Genomic DNA, 23,034 nt, shown 5'->3' on the forward strand with positions numbered 1-23,034 from the left:
TGCTGGAAAGTAAAACTTAATTACCATGTATGGGTCACCTGTTTCATGAAAATCTGAGCCATTAAATTTTGAATGCCATTCAAGTTTTCAGTACCCATGCTTCCAAAGCATGGAAATTGAATATCTGCCACCAGCTCTGGGGAACTAGCTTAAGTAGTAATACTGCTGAGCAAGTTTTTCAGTATACCAACAGCAATGGCAATTTGTCCACTGAGCCTAACTTCAAATCTCACTGCCATTCATCTGTAGATCATGGCATCTGGTCTCTTCTAAGGGGGGTCTTAGGAAATCATCACCACCCCACCTCCCTGTCTTTAGTGACATGGGTATTTATTTGTTTTCTTTCAAAAAGAAATGCAGCTGCCTTTGTTATTCATGATTATCCTATGATAATCCCATGATAATCTGCTGGGCCTTGAAGGAGGCAGTGGTATATCCTACCTCAGGAGGTGTCAGCCCTCTTGGGATAAACTAGACGGGAAACAGGAGTAGATGAGCTAATTCTACTTTATCGTAAAGCAACATTAACAGAATCTTGCAAATCTGAAGTTTCGAACGTCCTGTTGCCACTTTTAACCATCTGATCAATTGGGGCAGGTTCTTCCTCTGAACGTTACGTCTTTGGGGACTCCTCTTTTCTTGTCTGATTTTTCTAGGCAGCATTTTTTCCCCTCATATCCATCTTCCATGCATTCCATTATAAAAGGGGATTACACAACACACACACACACACACACACACACACACACTTATTGATGCGTTATTCAAACTGAATTTATACATCAGTGATTGCATGACCTTTCTAGATGCTATGCGCTAAATAAATGAATGAATAAATAAATTGCAGAAGGTCATCATTGTCCAATCTCCAATATTCCTTGGGGTGGGGAGGCGAGTATGAAAAAAGCTGATGGATACTAGCTATGGAGAATCTTGGAGAAAATGGATTGTTTCCATTGGATTTCATACTGGGGCATAGTACAGAAACAGCACTGATCATGCTCCATCTTTGTCAGAATCAGGACGGGGTGACAAATCCATCCTTGTGGACGAGCTGTGGAAGTTGGGAGGTCGAGGCACTGTGCTACTGCCTCCTTAATCCGTTGTTGGTCCCACTCAGTTAATGTTAATGAAGAGGGAAGTTCCTCATTTTAGGAGCACTTAAGGTTCATTACTCTCTCTTTTTCTGTTTAAAATCCACGTGAAAATTGTTGAGAATACCCATTGGTTTGGGGGACAGTATTATCAGCACACTGTATTATACCCCAACCACATGGCTGTGTGGCTGTTCAGGTCTAGATAAAGCAGAACAGACTTCAGCTCAATCCGGACAAAATTGGAAATTGTAATAGTTTGAGCCAGCTTTGGTTGGGAACATTTTTATTATGAGATAGCATTTCCCTAAGTTATGCAAATTGAGGATCCTCCTGGATTTTTAGCTACTGCTCAGAGAGCAGATGGCAGCTGTAGGCAGGAGGCTTTTTGCACCGGCTCATCTTATGCACTAGTTGCATTCTTGCCTTGGCCAAGAGGCCCTTCAGATGATTACTCATGCCCTGATCACCACCTGCTCGGACTGTTACAATGTGTTCCAAATGGGGCTACCCTTGAAGATTATCAGGAGCTACAGCTGGTTCAAAATACAGCAGGCAGGCAGTAACACACTTTTCATAATGCCAATATGCAGTTGCTATGCTAGATGCATTGTTTACCAGCTGTCTTCCAGGTACAATTCAAGGTGCTAGCCATCACCTATAAAGTTGTTCATGGCATAGGCCTGGTTACCTGCCAAAGTACCTATCTTCAATTGTTTCTGCCTGCCTGGTATGTTCTGGCTATTTTTACTGTTTTCGGATTTTGTAAATCACCTATAGTCTGCCTGGAATGAGAAGTCATAACAAATGTAAATAAATAAATAAATGGCAGCTCCCAGCAACATTCCATTAAAATTTATTATATTTATTTTAAAATAAATATTTACTTATTGTTAAATAAATATTTAAAATAAATAAGCATAAATAAAATAAGTATAAACCTACAGAACTCCACAAAAATCATTGAGTACTCCATGTGCAATCAGACAAATGTATAAGACAGTCTCCACCCCTGTCCTTCTCTAGGTTTGTCATTGCTCAAATCCAGAAAGATGTGGCTACCCATGGATCTGAGATTTAACAAGAGCTGCTCTGTAATCCAGATTATGAATCCCACTTGACTAGTCTCAAAATACTGTGGCATTTAGCAAAACAGAAAAGGTGGTTCCTTGTGCCTACCCCAGTCTTACAGTAAATTTCTGTTACCAAAAGAAAATTAAGGGAAAATCCTGATTTAATTCACATTCAAATATTATCATCTCTTACCATTTCAGGAAAACAGAAGCATAGTAATAAATTATAGTATTTATAGATTCAAAAAATAATCCCAGGAAAACAATGCTGATTTTTTTTTAAAAGGTGTAAGTAAATCCATCAACATCTTGCCCAATTATTTCAAAACATTCTTCTTTTTTGAAACCTGTTCATTTACAATCCGAAATGAGCTACAAGAAGGCATTCTTCCAAAATGGCATAAACAAAAGAAGTCAAAGTAGATGTTTCCCGGGAATCATAGAATGGGCAAAGACATGTCAGCTACTGGTCCCACTTCCTGATCAGTTCAAAAATCTAAATTAATGCATCCTTGACAATGGCTATCCAGCCTCTATGTGACAACATCCAACAAGTGAACACTCAACAATTTCTTTTGGTAAACAGTTTCACTGTTGAAAAGCTTATCATTAGGGTTCCTCTTCCCCCAATATTTAAACAGAATCTGTCTTCCCTACCTTCTAGGTTGACAAAACAACAGACGATAGTCTTCAGACCTGTGGCACCACTTCCAGTTCTTGAAGAAAACTGTACCTCCCCTTTGTTGGCTTTTATTTAGGTTAATATGCTAATTTCTTAAACTGCCATCATTGTAGTTCATTAACCATTCTCACTGCACTCTTTGAATTTGTCCCCAAATTTGTGAATCTTTCATTTGTGGGATGTGACCAGTGGAGGATAAAGAAGAACTATTACAGGTAGTCCTCAGGGTACGATGGCGATCAGGACCAAAACGCAGTCCTAAAGTGCAAAATCATATGACAACATTGCCTAGTGGCGGTAAAGCCAGAACTCCAGGTTCCTGTTGTAGCTCCAGGATTACAATGCTTGTTAAATAAGGATCTTGTGTGACTATGATGTAGAATGATGTGGGATTCCCAGACAAGCAAGCTGGTGGACAATAGCTATAGGCATGTGGGAGCAGGTAGACAAGTGGACAGGTGCCACTAATGGGCACTACAAAGAGCAGGCAAATGGTTGTTATGGAGGATAGGGGAGAAGGTGGGTTTGGATTCTGTTACTTTCAGCCAACTTTCATTTCTAATTTTGCTCCTGTGTTCTAGAACGTTAGCAGTTCTGCCCCATTTTGTCCATCAGAAAGCTTTAGAAACAATCCCTACGTCTCTTTGTCCAAGAAGGCTTCTTTGCTACTCAATCTTGTCCTTATCTAGGATAGCAATGAAGCAAAATCTAAGACATTCCTTCCAACCAGATGCTTTTGTTTAAAATATCATATATACCTTCTAGAAAATGCACCCTTCCCCAAAGGCCTACTTTTTCAGAGAGATTCTGATTGCAGGTTCTGTTGAGGCGTATCTATTTCAGTGCCCACAATGCTTGCAGAAAAGCAACATTTTCCTTTAAGAAAATAACAGGAAGAGATGCTTCTGCCTTCCCAATCAAAACAAATAAATGGAGCAGAATGTGTGGCATTCTCAGGTGAAAGCTGAACCACTCTTGTTAGCCTGCTGCACAAAAGCAAACAAGAACAAAAGGAAGACAGTGTTAAGTGTCTGTCATAACATCACCCTGTAAAAAGAGCTTATCCCCAAATTAACACAAACCCCTGCAGGTGTTGCGCTGAGAAAATTAGATCACACAGTGTGATTGGAAAAGGGCAAATCAATCTCAGGCATCTTTGGTAGCCATGATGGACATACATGATGTATGTTGTTCTATTTTAATTGATCTGCCCTTTTCCAATCACACCATGTTATTGGTGGCTAATTTAATTCCCTGAAGGTGTCAAAAGTCATTGCTGGACAACAGTCCTGGTAGAATCTGAAAACAGCCACTGTCTGCACACTTATTTGCTTTTTACTTTGCTGATGACTTGGAAAATACTGCAAAACATATACCAGAAAGCTGCGGTTGGGCTTGATCTTCATTAGATAACATTTATAATTGTGTATTAAACATTTTAATAGTGTATTAAACTAAAATGCAGTTCTTTAACTTTAAATTTAATTTTAAGAGTGTTTGTTCACCTTGCACCTGAAATCAGTTCAGGATGTCCTAAAATAATGTTATTCTTTGCAAAGAATTTGCAATCATACTGGTAAAATAAGAATACAAATCCTATCCCACATTTATATGATCAAATAGCTTATGAGTTGGATGTACTCTCATTTTCAGATTATATGGGAGTAATTCAATGTTTCAGGATAATTGAAGCCTCCTTGATTTTAAGTGACATTTTCAAGTGATATTTTCAAACGTTTTACTGCATTCAAATAACATTAAAGAATCACCATGTTTATGGTATAAAAATATGTTTTTAGTAACATTATATCAGTGGGCCCCATGGGGAGGGTCGAAATAGTTGAGGTATCCATCATGGAATCATACTATAAAAGTCCTTTTATATTTGCAAGCAGTGTTGTGCATTTTCTAAAAGGCAGGATTGTGGCTGCCCCTTTGCCTATTTTGACATTTTCTCCTTTAGCAATTTTGTTTTTTAAAGATGCATTCTTTCCCAATTCCTACTGATTTAATTGACTCCTAGCATAACATTTCATGAACAGACTCATCTGCAAGAAATGTGGGGAGGTCCGGGAGCAGAGACACTGTTTTTGAGGTCCCTTTTTCACTGCCACACTTAGAGGCACTTCCCCCATTGCTTTTCAGAGCTCTCCTATCCAAGGAAGCCAATCTGGAGGTCATAACAGACTGTGACAGAAGGGAGGTCCAGGGCAAATGATCACTATATCTGTTCCATTGTGTGAAAAAGAGTCCTTCCATTCAGAGACATTTTCTGAATCCAGCCTCTTGAACGTATTGAAATAATAAGGTCATTAGATGGATTTCCCTTCAATTATATTGCAAAAAAAAAAGTTTATGCAAAAATGTACACAAAATTGCCTGGTCAAGAATATGAGTAGGTCAAGGGTCATTGACTTGGAACTAGCCTATGCAAAGCAGAACTGCAACTATGATTTGAATTTGAGAAAAATCAAGCAAATAGTGATGGAAATAGTGAAGAACTTACAACTCTATGCATATAAAAATTAATAAATATTATGGTAAGGCTTGCTGGGATTATCAAGAATTGATCATTCATAATAAAGATTTTTTTGGATGAACAAAAAACTGCTGCTAATGTACCTAAAGCATAATGTATTTGGAATTATTTAGTTTTTTTATCAAAATCATCATTAGGTTAAGAACACATAAACTGGAAATGCACATTGCTATTTTCCAGAACTACAACAGCAAAGCTTTAATTGGATGGGGGAAATGCTTTGCAAATATTTGTTTTAAAATAGTCTTTTAAAGTGTAGCTGCCTGTCATACTCATAATACAACTCTCTTTTTAGCAACCATGTATTAGAATATGAAACTTGGTAAGTAAATCGTACCAGATCCAGCAATGCACTTCATCCCACCTGGATTTTAAGCTACTGGAGCTTGCTCAGTACACATGATGTGCTTTTTTATTTTATAATCTAGCATGACCTTGAAAAAGTAAACAGTAAAATAATTGGAATGGAAATTCACGCTATTTATTATCTTAAATTCTTTCTCTCTACCATTCATCTCAGTTAAAGATCTTTGTCTTGTCTTGTCTAGACAAATTCTTCCAGCACAAAGCTGTGCACAACTGATTCTCTAACGCAGTGTTTCTCAACCTTGGTGACTTTATGATGTGTGGACTTCAATGCTCAGAATTCCCCAGCCAGTTGATGTCCGCACAACATAAAGTCTCTTTTGCTCTTCACCAATCCTAGAGCCAGTCTTTCACATGACAGTTTTGGACTGCTTTTGAAATGAGGCCTCTGGCAAAAGAACCAAGAACTACTCAAAGATCAATGAAACTGTTGTGGCATTTGATTCACCCTGGAACAATAAGTGATTCAGGTGTAGCAGCTGTCTAATCAAACATAAAGAAACTGAAAGACAGAAAAAGACAAGGAGAAGTACAAGCTCTTTAGATATTTTTCATGACCCTTTCAATGAAAAACAATATTGAGTAGACTGCTAAGCACAGTCAAGATGCTGTTCCACAGGAGCTGTCTAAAATTATCTGTAAAATAACTCTGCAGGTACATCCTTAAGATCGCTTAACACATTTTACCCTTTAACACATTGTAATAACCTATAATCAAGATGGTTAAAAACCATTTTTTACATATTCATTGCCTGTTCAGATATAGCATGCTGATTATTATAATTCTGTTTTAGGTGATACAAAAGACAGAAGCAGAGGAGGGCAGTAAAATTAATTAATCCAGAATAAAACTGTGTGATCTTGTGATATGCCCTAGGACAGGATTTTACTCCATATTTATACTACCAAAAAGAAGACAATTATTTCTTCTTCTTCTTCTTCTTCTTCTTCTTCTTCTTCTTCTTCTTCTTCTTCTTCTTCTTCTTCTTCTTCTTCTTCTTCTTCTTCTTCTTCTTCTTCTTCTTCTTCTTCCTCCTCCTCCTCCTCCTCCTCATCTTCATCTTCGTCTTTTGATAATTTGGGGAAAAAACCCTTCTTGATTAGCGAAAATATTCAAGAGGCCCTGTTTGTTTCTATGTACCATAAAATGGTGTTAATGATAGAATATGTCCATTCTCATTCATTGACCCAAGAATATTTCCTTCGGGATGGTTTTTGGACATTTAAAAAAGTTAATATTACTTTCTTGAAGACTAGCAATACATCTATACTCATTCTCACAGAATTAAATCCAACTGAGTTCCAGAAGAGAATTCCCAGATATATACAGTGACGTGCGGTGAGGTTTATGACTGGTGAGGCACTGACACAGTGCTGAGTTTCAAATATTTTTAGACTTGTGGACTTCAACTCCCAGAATTCCACAACCAGGCATGCTCAGTTCCAATTTAAAGTGACAGCATTTGTTTTTCTCCTTTGCTCCTTCTTTCTTTTTCTTTTTCTTTTTCTTCTCCTTCCCCTCCTTCCTCCCCCTCCCTCAAACACACACACACACACACACACACACACAGACAGAAGTTGGATTGGATTATCTCTCCTACCCCTTCCCTCTCTCACTCACTCTCAAACAAACCCCCCCACACACAAAAGTTGGATTGGATATCTTTTCCAGTGGCTTGAAAGCAGCTCCTCTGCCATCCCCCCCCCATTCCCCTGCTGCCTTTCCCAAACACCTCCACCATTGCAAATGCAGCCTGCTGTCTGGGTGGGAAATGCCTGGAACACAATAAAGCCCACCCACCACCTCCTGCTGGCAGGCTGGGGTGAGAGGAGAGGCAGAGAAGCCGGAGGGGAGCCGAGCCGAGCCTTCCAAAAGAAAGAGGCTGGGGGGAAGTGTGTGTACGTCCCATGGCTCTTTGCCTGGCTTCCTGCCTCCTCCTGTGGTCTCCTCGGTGCTCGCTTGTGCTCTCCCTCCCCAAGTGTAGTTTGATTGCAGGTGGAGCCACGTTGCCTTTTCAAACTTGTAATCAGTGAAGCTGGGCTAGATTTTTATATAGTTTTATCCAGCTGTGTGTGTGAGAGAGAGAAATGAATGGGGGCCTGGGGAGGAAGTCACTACACTTGGGGAGGGAGAGCACCAGTGAGGTTAAGCAGAGTCATCCACGGTGAGGCAGCAACTAGCTCAGCTTTTTCCTTTTACTTTTTTTTTCATGATGAGAGTGGTGAGACTGTGCCTCACTTGCCTCACCTGACTGCACGTCACTGGATATATATATATATAAATACACAGAAGCACAGCTTAAGACAGACTTCTCTTCAAATTTGTTGGCATTACTTTGAATTGCTATGTTTTGCTCAGTATTGGCTGACTAATCGCCATCAATATTATTCTGTACATGAAATATCCTCTTGGCATAAATAGCATTAAAATAACTTGTCAGGAAAAAAAGTGTTTTGAGTAGTAATCAGAGTACACCTTTTTTTAACTCTGATCCAATGCTGTGTTTTTCAGAGGTTTTATATATATATATATATATATATATATATATATATATATATATATATATATATATATATATATATATATATATATATATATATATATATATATATATATATATATATATATATATATATATATATATATATATATATATATATATATATATATATATATATATATATATATATATATATATATATATATATATATATATATATATATATATATATATATATATTAAAATAAACCATCCTCATTTCAGTGCATGTGGAGAGAGTGTGCTGTATTTAAACCTGTGCTATATCCTCTTGCATTTACCCTGAAAACAGTTTGTCCCTTTGGATGCTTTCATAGAACCAGTAAACTACAGTAAAATCTGTTTTAAGGTAACTACTTTTTTCTCCCTAAATTATAGAAAAATCACTGAATCAGACATTGTATTATGGAGGAGAAAGAGAGAATGAATCTCCCCTATCTTTTAAAAGGATTGCTTGAGATGTTTCCCTTAAGTTGCAGGCTTCCTGAGCATAATTTTTTACACATCATCAGATCTCTTCTTTCATGCAGTGTTGGATGAACAGCTGGATCACAATGAACTACCTTCATAGATGTAAGAATGTTTATATTCAAACTGCCAAAGACTAAAAGCTTTTCACTTTCACTTACCAGTCACAATCTACATTGTTGTCGTATCCTTATTTCTTTTCTCTGATTGTTCCTTGATAATGCACCTTTTCACCCTTCTGCATACATGTGCAAAGGCCACTAAAATATTAGCCAGATTATAAATTCATGGGGAAATTATGTTAAGAAAGTGAATATTTTGAATATATGTAGAAATTGAATTCCTTACAGTATTTTACTTTTGTAATAAACATACCCATTCAATAATTTAAAAAACAAAAGCCTAAAAAAGTTATCTTACAACCAGATATTCCAGTTTAATTCCATTAGCTTTAAACTAGATTTATGTGAAAATAAGTATTTTCAGTGTTGCAACTTAACTGAAATAACTAGAAAATTTTTGTATTTTCTCTAAATTCAAATTTATCCAACATAATTTAAAATGTAACTCTTATTTAAAAGTTATCTGTTTTCCTTATTAAATATTTCTTTATATAATATTTCATTGCAACTGAAAAAAAATTATTATTATTTTAAAAGCTTTCATAAATAAATCTGATGTTCTAGCAAACTCTTAACTTTTCAACTGAGATTCCAAAATAAGTTATAAAATCTATAAAAATTACTTTTGAATACTCATTTTCAACTGGTAAATGTTATTGACAAGGACTTATTTGTGTGTGTGTGTGTGTGTGTGTGTGTGTTTGTGTGTAAAAAATACTTAAACCCTAACAAGGAACAAAATTTGCCACACCACACTATTAGGTTAAAAATAAAATAGTATAATAAAGGAAATACAAAGGCTTTGGCATGGTTTTTACAATCAACAATGGTTAATTTTGATATGTCGTTGTGAACAACTTCAAAACACTTAAGTTTAAAACTCTTGCAAGCACTTTTAATTGATTAGGAATGAATTCTAGATGCACAAAATGATTGGACTGTGAACAGTAGTACAACTATAGCTAAGAACAATTAACTTTTGCTTACCAAAAAAGAAATGTTTGATGCATGAAAATGTGTGTAAAACATCTATAGAATATTCTTGTTGAATATAAATGAAATTAACTTTATTATAGAAATCATTCTGGGAGATTTCTAGGGAAGACAAATACTTACATTTTGACATAAAACAAATTGGATTATATCAGAGACACAATCTACCCTTTTCCTATCAAACTTTTCTTCTTTGAAGTTAACACTATGTTTGCAAATAAGCATCATCTGTTTATAACCTTTGGAAATTTCAACAGATATTTTCCTTACAGAAATATACTCTGAATTGTTCCCGGTTGAATTATATGCAGTGAAATAATATAGACTTGGAGCATAGTCTGGAATCTATGAACAAATGGTAGAAGTATTCGATACAATTTGATAAAACTCTTAATTCATGGCAAAGGTTGTTGATCATGGCTTCCTTTAAAAAAAAACTTCATGACCAACACAAAAGCAAACATCCATTCAGTCTACATTGTTCTTTCATTATAACATATAAATGCCCATTTACAAATAATACACCAAAATGAATAAAAGTTTGGATACCAAAATGAAGATTTGTTCCAACTGATATAATTCCTTCAGTATACAAAGGTCCATGTTAAAGTCTTTCCTCATGTGTTACATCATAGGATGCAGTTGTAGTACAGAAATATGTGGAAAGCCATTCTTCTTTTAGAAATACAGATCAACCTCCAACTGATGTCCATATAGCCATTTGCAAAATCAGCCCATGGTTTACTGTAACCTTGGCCAGTACTGAGACATATCAGGTTCACTGCCAGGAACTTGAACAGGAACTGACACTCCAGGAGAAATTAAACCTTGAAGAAGGGGAAAAATGTGTTTGGATGCATGTTTACAGATCAATTGCTGGATAACTGATAAGATGGTAGGTAGGTAGGTAGGTAGGTAGGTAGGTAGGTAGGTAGGTAGGTAGATAGATAGATAGATAGATAGATAGATAGATAGATAGATAGATAGATAGATAGATAGATAAATGGATAGATGGATAGATGGATAGATAGATGGATGATAGGTAGATAGATGATAGGTAGATATGAGAGAAATAGGTAGGTAGATAGGTAGAGAGAGAGACAGAGACAGACAGACAGACAGACAGACAGACTTGTCCCTATGACAAAGGGCACTTTGGGAAACCAATGAATAAGAACTGCAACTTAAAGTGTTAAAGCACTGAGCATTCTCATATGCTCAGTGTGATCACTTCAAGAACTTCTATGCATGCACAGATATCTTTGTGAAATAACAAGAGATTTTATTTTGGCATTGAATCCTGGCAGAGGTTCTATCTGTGTATTTATATCAGTGCCCAGATCATATACATTTCTCTCACTTCCCAACCATCTGTTCCAATAGTTTATATAATAATTATTATAATAATATAATTATGTCCATCTAATGTACATAGATGTACTTCTGAATGTATCCAGAAGTACAACAGATATGCAAGGATTGGGAGAAGTAAGATAATGTAACATTGGATTCAGTGCAATTTACTTCTGTAATAGATAAATATCTGCAAATTACATTTTTTCTTTATATTATTCCTTTAAAAAGAGGCTAACAATTGAATAAATAAAAGAGAGAAGCATCATACAAGAAGGAATTTGAATCATCATAATCCACATAATGATATGCTAATATATAACATATAAATTGTTTATTGTTTATTTGGGATACAACACAAGGACAACTTAGGAGCTTAGTATATAATAATTAAGTTATAAGTCTTTGAAACTTTAACTATTTAGATAGTCAAAATGTATTTGATTATTTGTCAGAATAATAAAAGGATTGGTCTACAAAATTCCATTACAATGACCTTTTGGCTAAGATCAAATATACAGTAGCATCTGTTCCTCAACTGAACTGAGCTTTATCTTCCTAAATTTCTTAATATTTATCTTCTCCACTATGGAGACAAAAGGGAATTAAATCTTGCCACATGTTTATCTGAGCAATTTATGATTATTGTACCATTATATTATATGATTGGGTTTGCACCTGTGTGCATCTTTTCATATTGAGATACCTTCCTTTCACCAAATTAGTAGAGAAACACAAAACCTATCAATTATTCTACATGGTTAAAGAAGTGTTGAACTACAGTATTTGCATTAATGTATAAATGATTTACATTAACAGTGAATTTCTAACAAAATAAGACTTTCTTTTTCGTTAGGCTATTTTATTCATAATCTCCAATGATATCTAATTAGACCCTTAAACACATATGTTACTTCCTCTCCTTTTCTTTAAGAGTTGATAACAAGTCGTCAAGTTTTGGCCAAAGGAATCAAAATGCCGATTCATGGGTAAGCACTTATCATAAAATATCTCTGATGAAGATACCAATGGCAGCTTACCTGTTGAAGTGGTTCCAGAGGTGCCCATCGGCTGGCTGTTCATATGTGTCTGCATATGAGGAGGGGTGTATGTATCATAGCTCCTCCCATTTACTGATGGACTTGTGGGCAACATGCAAGAATAAGAGGAAGTCTGGCTGGGTACTGGGGGCTGCAGTGGGGGGAAAAGACCAATATCATCTTCATTACTTCTAACATCATTTTATGTTTCCTTCTTTCTTTTTTTAAACAGATGGCGCAAATGTAATTTCCACAAACTCATGCAATGTTCATATTTACTGATTTGTTCCACTATGTTGGATGAGCTTTATGTTGCAACAGGGAAGATTGGTGCCCAGCTGCATTTTCTAGCATACAGAGGTTGGCTCTGTTTGCCAACACAACTGACTCAACTTCTCCCCAGGGCAATAAACTCTCCCTGATGTGCCAGCAGACACTGACATGCATCAATAAGGCAGCCACGTAAAGGCCATTTTTAAGTCCTCCCACTCACCATAAAGCAGGCTTAGAATTCGTTTTCCCCCCATTAGAAAAAAAAATAATGGGAGGTGGAAACATTGATGGCCTAATTAGGTTCAGTGCCACTGTGGATGGAGTCAGAGGGAGGGCTTTCCCAAGCTGACCCCTTTTTTCCATTCACCGCCAACCCTACCCCATTTGTGATGGTCTCAGAGGGTGAAAAGTAGAAAGGAAACAGTGACACAATGCCTAGAAAAGCTGCATTTCTGCAAGTCCCTTCTGAAGCTTTGTGTCTGTTTCAAAGACAAAGGGTTACTTCTCTGTTAACCCTTTCAAACCATGTTTTCATGGAATTATTGACCGGGAGAGAGGAGATTAGTTCATCCTAAATCTTTCTAGGTTAAGTTTCCAGGTTAGTTGACAAGCTTATGATGATGGCACAGCCCAGCCTCTGCCCAATTAAACACATCATGGAAACAGACCCGTGGCATCCTTTCATTTAAATTGTAGACACTGCTTTCCTACGTACAGATAAAGTCTCCACCACCTCTATTTTCATAAACAGAATGATACAAGTGAAAGCTTTCAGAACATTCTCAAGCTAAGGAACTAACAGTGAAGCATGTCCAATCAGAACTGTCACTGAATTAGAATTTAGGAGAAAATCTGGATTTTTCATGATTGTTCTAAGTGCCCATCCAAAGCATCTACTCTATATTAATAATAGGCCCTCTATATTTCCAGTTTGCAAGTCTTGTATTCCTTCATCCCAAAAGGAAGGAATGTATTTCTCACCCCATTTAGATTACATTCTGGAGCATGTAGAAACCTGGGGAGAAGGTGACAAAAGAAGAGAAATGCCCAAAGAGCTAAGAGGAGTCCATTTGTGTAATTTTCATTTCATTCAAAAGCGCAAAAGATTTTTCATCCAAATCTCGCATGCCTCAGCCTTCCATTTGAAAGATACTATGTAGAATATCAGTCATCTGGATAGGCATGAAAGCTGAATCGGTAACACTGGCATCACTTTTCAATTGGTGCCTTTTCTTCCCTATATGCTACATTTCACTTCCTGTAACTTCTGTCAGCATGAAGCTGGGATTTATGAAAACTGAAACTCTGATATATTTTGCTGCACCTGATTACAAAAAGAACTTTAAGTGCAAAGAATTTCATTTTGTGACATAATTCTATGCATATTGCTCCTAAAGCAAAGTTTAGTATTAAGTACATTTAAATTGATCTGTGAATATGTATGTATACAATATATATTCAGTGTATGTGTGTGTATATGTGTATATAATATTGTGTGAGAGTGTGTGTGTTGGTTATTGGTTATTACAGAGGCATATATAGCATGATAAATTTTCCAAGTATAATCATATATAATTCCAAGTATTATCATATATACTTCCAATAATTTGTCCCACTAACTTTTCCTCATTGATAGAGCTATCTTCAACAGTTGAAGATGGAAGCTGCGTGAAATATTTAAAAGATCTCAAAGTATTTAATCCCTAAATAGGTTTTTTGTATTCACAGACATAGGTTCTAACTTCTGAGGTTTGCAAATGTAGGGATTTTTTAATGCTAAACTTTTTAAGGCATTCTATAAGACGGTTTTAAGGCATTCAAGATCATCCATTGAATATCCATAACTTGCTATCTTCCTAAGAGTGCAACAATGATTCAGGGCCTAGAAATGTGTTCTTTTCTTGAGTAGTAATCTGCATGCTTACAAGCATGAGGGCTAGCAGCAACATTCACTTCATCACAGCTATTTAGAACTGCAGGTGCTGTTCACATCCTCTGCTTCCCCTTGGGTATTTCTAGGGTGCCAATAGCCATGGTGTCTCATCAGCAAGGTGTAAGTCTGCTAGCATGCTAATAAGCTCTTTCTCCACAGCAGCTCTATACTAATGAGTTTTTCTAGTTAGATACATTTTTAAACGGATATCTTTTTCCTTTTACCCAGTTGAAATTTTTTGCCTTTTGTATTCAGAGTCTCTGGATGGTTTAATCAAATCCTTTTGTCCATTTCCCAGGCTACTCTATTTGGGGTAAGAGTTGGGAAACTCTTCTCAGGATCTGCCTACTTCCTTCTATAATATACTGGGTGCACACTTGAGTGGCTGAATGTAATGACAAACTAAAAATTAGAATAGAAGTTGGGCTGGACCAGAAACCAATTTGGAGAAGGAGAATTCTTAAGAAGTAAAATAGTGTTTCAACCCTCTGCTATGTTTAGGACATCCTTAGTTTACTGTTTAAAAAAATCCCCCAAATAAAACAAAAAATTGAGTACGCTTTACACTTCTCTTTCAATGATTGCTGAAATTTTTGTGCTACTTTGATTACTTCTACAATTTTATAATCAGTTTGATATTTTAAAGAAATGTGGTTGAATGGATAGGGTAGGTACCATTCAAGCATTTCCAGGAATCTAAATGCAGTCCCAAATCAATGCTAGCAAAACAACCGTGAGCCTGAATTTACTGTCCTCACTAGAGAAAAATGGGATTACATTGAACTATTACCAAAACTGATCAGGCAATTTGTAGCAAGCCATTGCATTACAACAGGCATTCCATTACACCATACTATATAGGTTCAATGAAAGAATCAAATATTCAGACAACCCATCAGCATCACTCAAACAACCATTCCAAATGTTATCAATTCCAAATGTTCCAATTCCAAATATTATCAAGGTATCTTTAATGGCCGTTGATTTACATTCAGTGGAAATTTCTTTTCTTTGGATCAGTATTACTAATCACAGTTCAATAAAGACAAAACACAGGTATCAGTCTATACTGGACTGCATGTTTTGGACATGAGTCATGTCTACTAATTTTCTAGTAAAAGATTCTTGCCACGGAGGCTTGAGAAAAATTATTATGGATTCTTGAAAGTCAACAAAGCACTCTTTAATTTCATGTTCCTGTTGCTTAAGTGAGGTTGCATGTTTGAGATCAGAGCCTAGAAAATTTATCTTTCAAGGGTCTCCTAGCCTATAGAATTGGGATTATAAGAATATGATTTCAAACTTCATTGATATTAATCTTGATTTTTTTTTCAGATTAAATTAATTTGGATTAATAACTGCCCATGTTGTCTACTGTGCAACACCATCATACAAGCACTAAAATTCTATGTACATATTTAAAAGAAGGAACATTTTAATGCTTGGAAGAAATACATTCCCAAAGTATATATGTAATCTCAGCCAGTGTGGTGTCATGGTTAAAGTGTTGGACTAGGACCTCAAAGACCCAAGTTCAAGTCCATTCTCAATTATGGGAACGCAGTGGGTGACTCTGGGCTTTGCACAATCTCATATCCTAAACTACTTCACAAGTTTCTTCCTGTAGGGAATAACTAAGTAAGCTGCTTCAAGACAAATTGGCAGATAAATCTAATTAATGAATAAATAATCAAGAAGTGTCAACTCTGCTGCCCAAAAAGCAGTACAATAATACTGTGGTTCCCACAGGAACATAAAGCCCATTTCAGGATGATTTGGAATGGTGAACTCACTGCAATCCAGAGAAATTGAAAGCAGCTAGCCATTGGCAACTTGTTCAACTTATTTCACTTAAAGCAAATCTGGAAATCCTATACTGCAGTACAACCTGGCCATAGCTATGGTACAAAAGAGTAGCAAAGGGAGGTGCACTTTTGTTCTTGGTCGTTATTTACAGAGGTGGGTTTCTACTGGTTTGGACTGGTTTGGCTGAGTAGGAATTAACTCAGCCTGCCATGCCACAGAACCGGTTCTATCAGCGGTGGCACCATCTTGATGTTCATTGCAGAAATGTAATTTCCCCCCCCCCTTTTCTAACGTTGTACACATGCACAAACATTTTTGCACAGCAAACCAGAAGTAATGCCGGCAACAACCCACCCCTGGTTATTTACCAGTTCACACTTACACTTTGCTGTTCTTATTTCATTTATTTCCACAAAATACTGAGCAATAAACCTGAACCACATTGTATCAACACTAGTTCGGCCAATGTTTTGTCTCAGATAATGTAGATAAATCAACCAGAAAGAAGTAATTTACATCTTTGCTTGAAAGTTTTAGATGTTTGCCTTCTAGGTTGCAAATCAGAGTCACTGTAGGAACTCTGAGGGCCCGCAGAAGTTGCTGAATTTCACCTTTCCTAGGGAAATTTCTATCATCTTACACACATCTTACAATCATCTTGACTTTAAAATACTTTGCTGAAAGAAAGGCAAGATTCCCGAAACAAGCAACGTATGGCCTGCTGCCGCGGTCCATATGGGACTTATGAGATAGGCCGACTTTGAACATGTGAATGATACAGTGTTTCTATCACCAATGAATCAGATAAAAATAGTAGGAAGGACAGTATCAAAACATTTGATCCATTTGGAATTAAGTAGCAGGCTGCCTTTTTGCTTTTATACTAAAAGAGAATATTCTCTCTTCCTTAAATGAAAGCATGACTCCTTGTTTTCTTCATCTGGGCAAACCAATTTAAGTTCTAGAATCTTTTATCGTTACCATACTTAAACTATAAAATCTACCAGAAGATCCCAATTTACTTTCTGCCCACATGCTTAAGAATATTTTGCCCAGATGAGTGATCCATTAACAATTGGTAGCTTTAGGCATCTGTCATAACCAAGATATTTAACAACACAACAAAAAGATGTTTCAATATATTGGTAGATAAAGTAGAGATTGTGATCAGCATGATGATTGGTAGCATCAAAGCATCAACCCCACTCCTTCTCTCTTTATTGTATGTGTGTGTGTGTGTGTGTGTGTGTGTGTGTGTGTTTCTATTTGTGAGGGGGGGAAACCTAAGTAGTCATCCAGGCTTTCCCATTTTGTTAAATCAGACTGATAATATGCATAAGATCCCACAAATATTGGATAGATTGCACACTTGGTGATAGCAGCATGATATGGAAAATCCTCTTAACCCTGTAGAAATCTCCCTTATAGTTACTAGAATTGTTACTAACTTCAAAGGACAGAGATTCTGCCCAGTGATTACTCAGCTCAGAGAGCATATTAGTGGATTATACTTACTTGCATAGGCAGGTTGTTAGCCATTGTGAAACTAGGCATGGGTGGCAAAGCACTGTATGTGTTTGTTAGCGCGGTGTCTGTTCTGCCCAGCATTGAACCTGATGTGAAAGAGGAAACTATAATAGAATAGATAGATAGAGAGGATGGATGTATTAGTTACACTTTGATCAGATGACTGCATTACTTTTGGCAGCATTCCCCAACTTGGTGGCTCCCAGATGTGACAGACTATCTCTCATAATTCTCAGCCAGAGCATTTGGAAGACTCCATGTTGGGTAAGGTTGCAGGACAGCGTTCCATGGAATTGCCCAGAAAGGGTGAGTAATTGCATGATATACTTCTGAAAGCATATTACCCGGTGTTGTGGGTTGTGGGATCGGTTGGTAGACACTTGTGCTAAAACTACTGCTGATGGGGATGTGACTGGGGGTGTTGCTCGCTTGTCTTCTCTGGTTTCTTAGTTTCTCTTCTCGTCTCCACTTTGCCCTCCTGTTGGAAAACCATACCTGCCAATACAATATATTTAACATTAGTTCAGGGAGGAGAAAAACAAATGCATCATACAAAGAAAAAAGCCCAGTAATGGGTGTAGGACTAAGAGAAAACATTTGTGAAAATAAGACCATCTTCATGAAGTACTCGCTTCCACATTTTTCATCCATTACCACATTCATTGGGGCAAAACAGTTTAGCAAAGGCCATGAAAGATTATCCATGTGTAGTGGACTTTCCAAACAGGAAATGTAGGCACATATTTAGTACATCTAAATTAGAACATCTGTCTAGATGAGTTCTAGATGAAAGTGAGCCTGCACACTATTGCTTTAAGAAGGATGCAGGTAACTTAACTGGAATTTGCATTTATTTTGTTGATTATGTATTATTGATGGATGTACATCTCATTTTCAGATTATTTCAATACTATAGGTGGATTGCAACAAAAGAAAACACAGAGTACCAAACTAAACAACCCTTAATGGAATTAAGATCAGATTTAAAACAATTTATTAAATTATTAACAATGAAAGTCTATGCAACCTGCTTGAACATGAATACACAGAGAAGAAAAAGGGAAAGGATATAGTCAGGTAACAAGAGTTGAAAAAGACTGCATAGTCTTTGAATACCTGTATTCTTGCTTCAGGCAGGTCTATTTTGGCAGCTAGTCTCTCTCTGGCAAACACATCAGGATAATGGGTTCTCTCAAATTCTGATAGAAAAGAAACCCATAGAATTTCCATTAAGATTGTTTGTTTTTCCTTTTAACTTTCTGAATATTCTGAGTGCACTTGGCACTCTAAATCTTTTATGAGGGAAATCACCAGAGGATGAACGCTTTGAACAAGATCATATAATGCAGGTTTGATTTAAAGTATGAGATATTATTGAATGATTCCTTCCCAATCAAGTGATTCATTTTAAAATGATTTATATAATTATAGATTGTTTTTCAGATAGGAACCAATAATAGGTGCATTTTAAGCAGTTAATAGATAACCCCTAGATAACCCCTAGAGCAGAGGTGTCAGACTCTTGGCCCAGATGTGTCAATGGCTGGACACACCCACACCTGGTTTAGCGAAGGGGAAAAAGTTGCAATATGTCACATGATGACCCCATGACAACACGAGTTTGACACCCCTGCCTAGTAACTTTCTCATGCTAACTTTCAAGACAATTTAAAGGATAATTCAGACCTGAAGTCAGTTGAGTTCCAAATCAACTACATTGGGAGCAAGAGAACTGAAGGATGGTGGATTGAGTTTTGTGTATGTTTTATTATCCAAAAAAAGTGGGGTGCGAGATTGCTTCTGAAAGTCTCATGACAAAGACAATGTAGCTTTGGGATATTTTTGAAGTTCCAGTTCCAAATGCTTGACCTGCTGCTTGTATAAGCATCTCTAAGCCATCATAAAAATCACATTCCTAGATTTTATCAATGGATACCTGTTCCCTGCCTGTCCCAGATTGATAATACCATGCCAGGAGATAAAAGGCAGGATGGTACATTATGTGTCCTTTGTTCTGACTTTTAGTCATGAAAAATGAGTCTCACCTTTCTCAAGTGCTTCGATTTGTTCTTGGGTAAAGGACGTCCGATTTCTCTGCAACTTTCTTTTCAACTGGAGTCTCATCTGGGCCTCATCTGAATCTTCTCCATTTGAACTGATGGAATTGGTATTTTCGCCCCCTCCTTCTTGTTGTGGGCAGCCATCTGCAAAAGAAAGAGGAAAGCATTCTAAGAAGGTTTGTACTGAACTCACACCATAGCAAACAAAGCCAATGGACCAATGTCTCAGGACCTCTCTGTTTCATTATCCCAAAGTGACAATTCAGTAAACCAATTGCTCATTCTGGAGAGGTATTACCTATGCTGAATAATAATACTTTTGTGGCTCAATCCATATTTAAACTTTTTTTTCCTTCTCTTTAACTCTATCTGATTCTTGGAAATTGACTGGACAAAGTCCTTGCAATTTTCTTGGCAAACTTTTTCAGAAATAGTTTTCCATTGTCTTCTTCCTAGGACTGAAGGAAAGTGACTGGCCCAAGGTTATCCAGCTGTCTTCACATCCAAAACACCTCTAGAACTTACAGTCTCCTGGTTTCTAGCCTAGTGCCTTAATCACTACATCAAACTGGCTCTCATATTTCACATTTGGATTTAAATTTGTATGTGCACTAAATCTAAAATATATTGTATGCTACTTTTGAAGCCTATGACTTACTGAAAATATGTCTTGCAAATTTGTACATGGTCATTTTGATCCAGTTTGAATGCAGGAGCTGAAAGTATTGTACCCAACACCTGAAAGTTTTCATGAGATTGAACCCTAAACTAAAATGCAGAAAAAGCTTGTAGATGTCAGGACCTTCTCTGCTCATTGTATCATGTATGGTAGTCAGAAGATGGTTAGGACTGGAGAGACTATGGTATCTATTGCAATTATATGTCTACTCTGAAGAATACAGAGAATTCCAGGATGGGAAATTTTATAAGGGAAATTCAGTAACTTCTAGGCAAAAATCAATCTGGGTTAATGGAATAGTGGCAGAAACAAGGTAGAGCTTATTTCTTTCTATAATTCAGTGATGTTCAAAGTAGCTGGCAATAAAACATTAATCAGTATATATAACAATGGAAAACCAAACATGTCCATGATAGAAATATCCAGTTCCAAAATATCTAAACAACACTTTAAAAATATAGCTGAATAAATCTGCCCCATCTCCCAAGAAGTCAAAGAAACTGTTCAAATGAGCAAAGTACACGTTTTCCAACATGCCTTCTTAAAATGTTATTTCTAGTAAATGTATTTACCTATTGGTACAATTAGAAAAAGGATGCTCACTTTTTCAGATTATCTATAATCAGTAATTCCTATCTAATCAATTAGATGCTGATAGGTTTGCAGAAAATGCTATTAAGAAGTCAAACCAAGCTTGTAATCTTAAAAAAAAAAATATTTATCTAGTTTTGATTTTAATTCTGCACAGTCAATTTCATTTTAAAGGTTGTGAATTTAGAAGTGCCTGCATTGTTCTGCAGTTTTATTCAACTATTGTATGAGTGTGCATTGCCTTGACACCTATTACAGAGCACAGCTGTAATTATATCATCACCAAGAACAGGCTATAATTGCTGAAAATGGAATTTTATATTTAGATAAAAGGACTGTCCATTCTTTGTAATGTGTTGCACCAGAGAAAAGTAAGATTTCTTTTAAAATTTTAACATGTAATTTTAACAAGAAATAGTAGCGAGTTCGCTAAGTAGCTAAATATGCTATTCTGCAGCTGAGTGCCTGGCATATCATTTGTGGTACATTTTTAATTAGGGCATTTCCACCACTTTTAATGTAATTTCTATCATTAAACAAGAGAAAGTTTTATTGTTTTCACATAGCTGCTGGAGGTAAAGATATGCTCCTGGTTTAGCTGTCTTTCAAAGTGTCTGCAGACCCTGAGGAAAATGGAGGGAGGGGTGTGCATGGAGAGAAAGGTTTCTTCCTCTCTTTTTCTCGGCTTCATCCTCCCCCCCCCCCTTTTTTTTTTTACAAAAGAAATGGACATTCCTGCAGAAGGGGAGCAGTTGTCAGTAAATTAACTCTCCCTTTCCTTTCAGAGCATAATTTGGAGTGGTTTTGAAGTTGCTAAATGAAAAATAGAACAAGGGTTTCTTTTGATACATGTCCTGAAGAAGGAAAACAAGAGGGAGAAAGTTATGTGAAAAAGAAACGAGCAGCCCTTCTCTCTCTCCCTCTCTCTCTCTCTCTCTCTCTCTCTCTCTCTCCCTCCCTCCCTCCCTCCCTCCCTCTCTCTCTCTCTCTCTCTCTCCTCTAGCCTAGAAAACAGATTTTTGTGGGAAATCAACTTTAGAGCAATATATCGGTTATAATCAGACAACAATGGAGTCTAACCTTCAAAGCCCTAAAGAGAATTGTGACAGGATCTGGTAGAGATCTTTTCAAACACTTTGAAATGTTTTAAAACCCCAACTTTCTCCCCCATTTAAACAGTTGGATTCATCTCCAGTGGTCACCATATGGATGTTTGGAGATCTATTGAGATGACCACCACCACTTGAATAGCGAAGGGGGGCTGCTTTTCACCAGGACACAATGTCAGCAGAGTAAAGGAAACTATTAAACTCTTGGGGCAAGGAGGAGGGTTGGCAAACTTTCGTGGGCAGAATTTTGAGGACACAATCAGGCTGGCCCAACAAAAGGATTCTCTTGAGGCGTGCAGTGGCCCACATTGTATCACAAGGATCCCAGTCAACAGACTTTTCAGTGAAGTATGTTAACCTTTAGGCACTACTATCATTAATCACTGTCCCCTAGGCTGGGCTACTCAATGCTCTTTAGGGTTTTTCCCCCCTTCTATAGGAGCCGGAGAAGAAAGAAAGAACACCCCTAAACTGGTGAATAGACCAGCTCCACACATTCAGCCTGTTTACTCAACAAGGGAGGGGAGGAGGACGGTGGGGGAGGAGAGAGAGAACTACTTAGCTTAGATTAAGTAGGCTTCAACTGGCAGAGAAGGGTCTAAATTAAGAGCCCCTGCTTCTACACATTAACCAAAGGTGATCGCAGCCTTTTAAAGCACTTTAGAGTAAGGACTTCTAGATTGATATTTTTGTGAAAAGAAGCAGACACTTTGTTGCCCTACAGTCTCTTGGCTTAGAGTCTAAACCAAGCTGCTGGGATTCTAGCCTGGCCTTTACCAAATGTTT

At 36.9% G+C, this 23,034-nt stretch overlaps 1 protein-coding gene across 8 annotated transcripts in view; it reads right to left on the minus strand.

Moving 5' to 3' along the window:
- Positions 1–9,514: 9,514 nt before the first annotated feature.
- The window catches only part of PAX6 (paired box 6), a 43,892-nt gene continuing 30,372 nt past the window's right edge, over positions 9,515–23,034 (minus strand). For 5 of the 8 annotated variants that reach the window (XM_081938401.1, XM_081938399.1, XM_081938395.1 and 2 more), the window contains 6 exons: positions 19,855–20,013; positions 18,926–19,008; positions 18,154–18,304; positions 17,798–17,913; positions 12,271–12,421; positions 9,515–10,704 (listed from right to left, as the gene is read on the minus strand). In XM_081938401.1, coding sequence (XP_081794527.1) covers positions 10,619–10,704; positions 12,271–12,421; positions 17,798–17,913; positions 18,154–18,304; positions 18,926–19,008; positions 19,855–20,013 — 746 coding nt within the window. In that variant the 3' untranslated portion in view covers positions 9,515–10,618. The remainder of the gene's footprint in view (positions 10,705–12,270; positions 12,422–17,797; positions 17,914–18,153; positions 18,305–18,925; positions 19,009–19,854; positions 20,014–23,034) is intronic. The other 3 variants (XM_081938400.1, XM_081938398.1, XR_014174100.1) reach the window with 2 other exon arrangements.

Source organism: Natrix helvetica (assembly GCF_964273705.1).
Source record: "Natrix helvetica genome assembly, chromosome: 1".
NCBI classification, from domain to species: Eukaryota; Metazoa; Chordata; class Lepidosauria; order Squamata; family Natricidae; genus Natrix; species Natrix helvetica.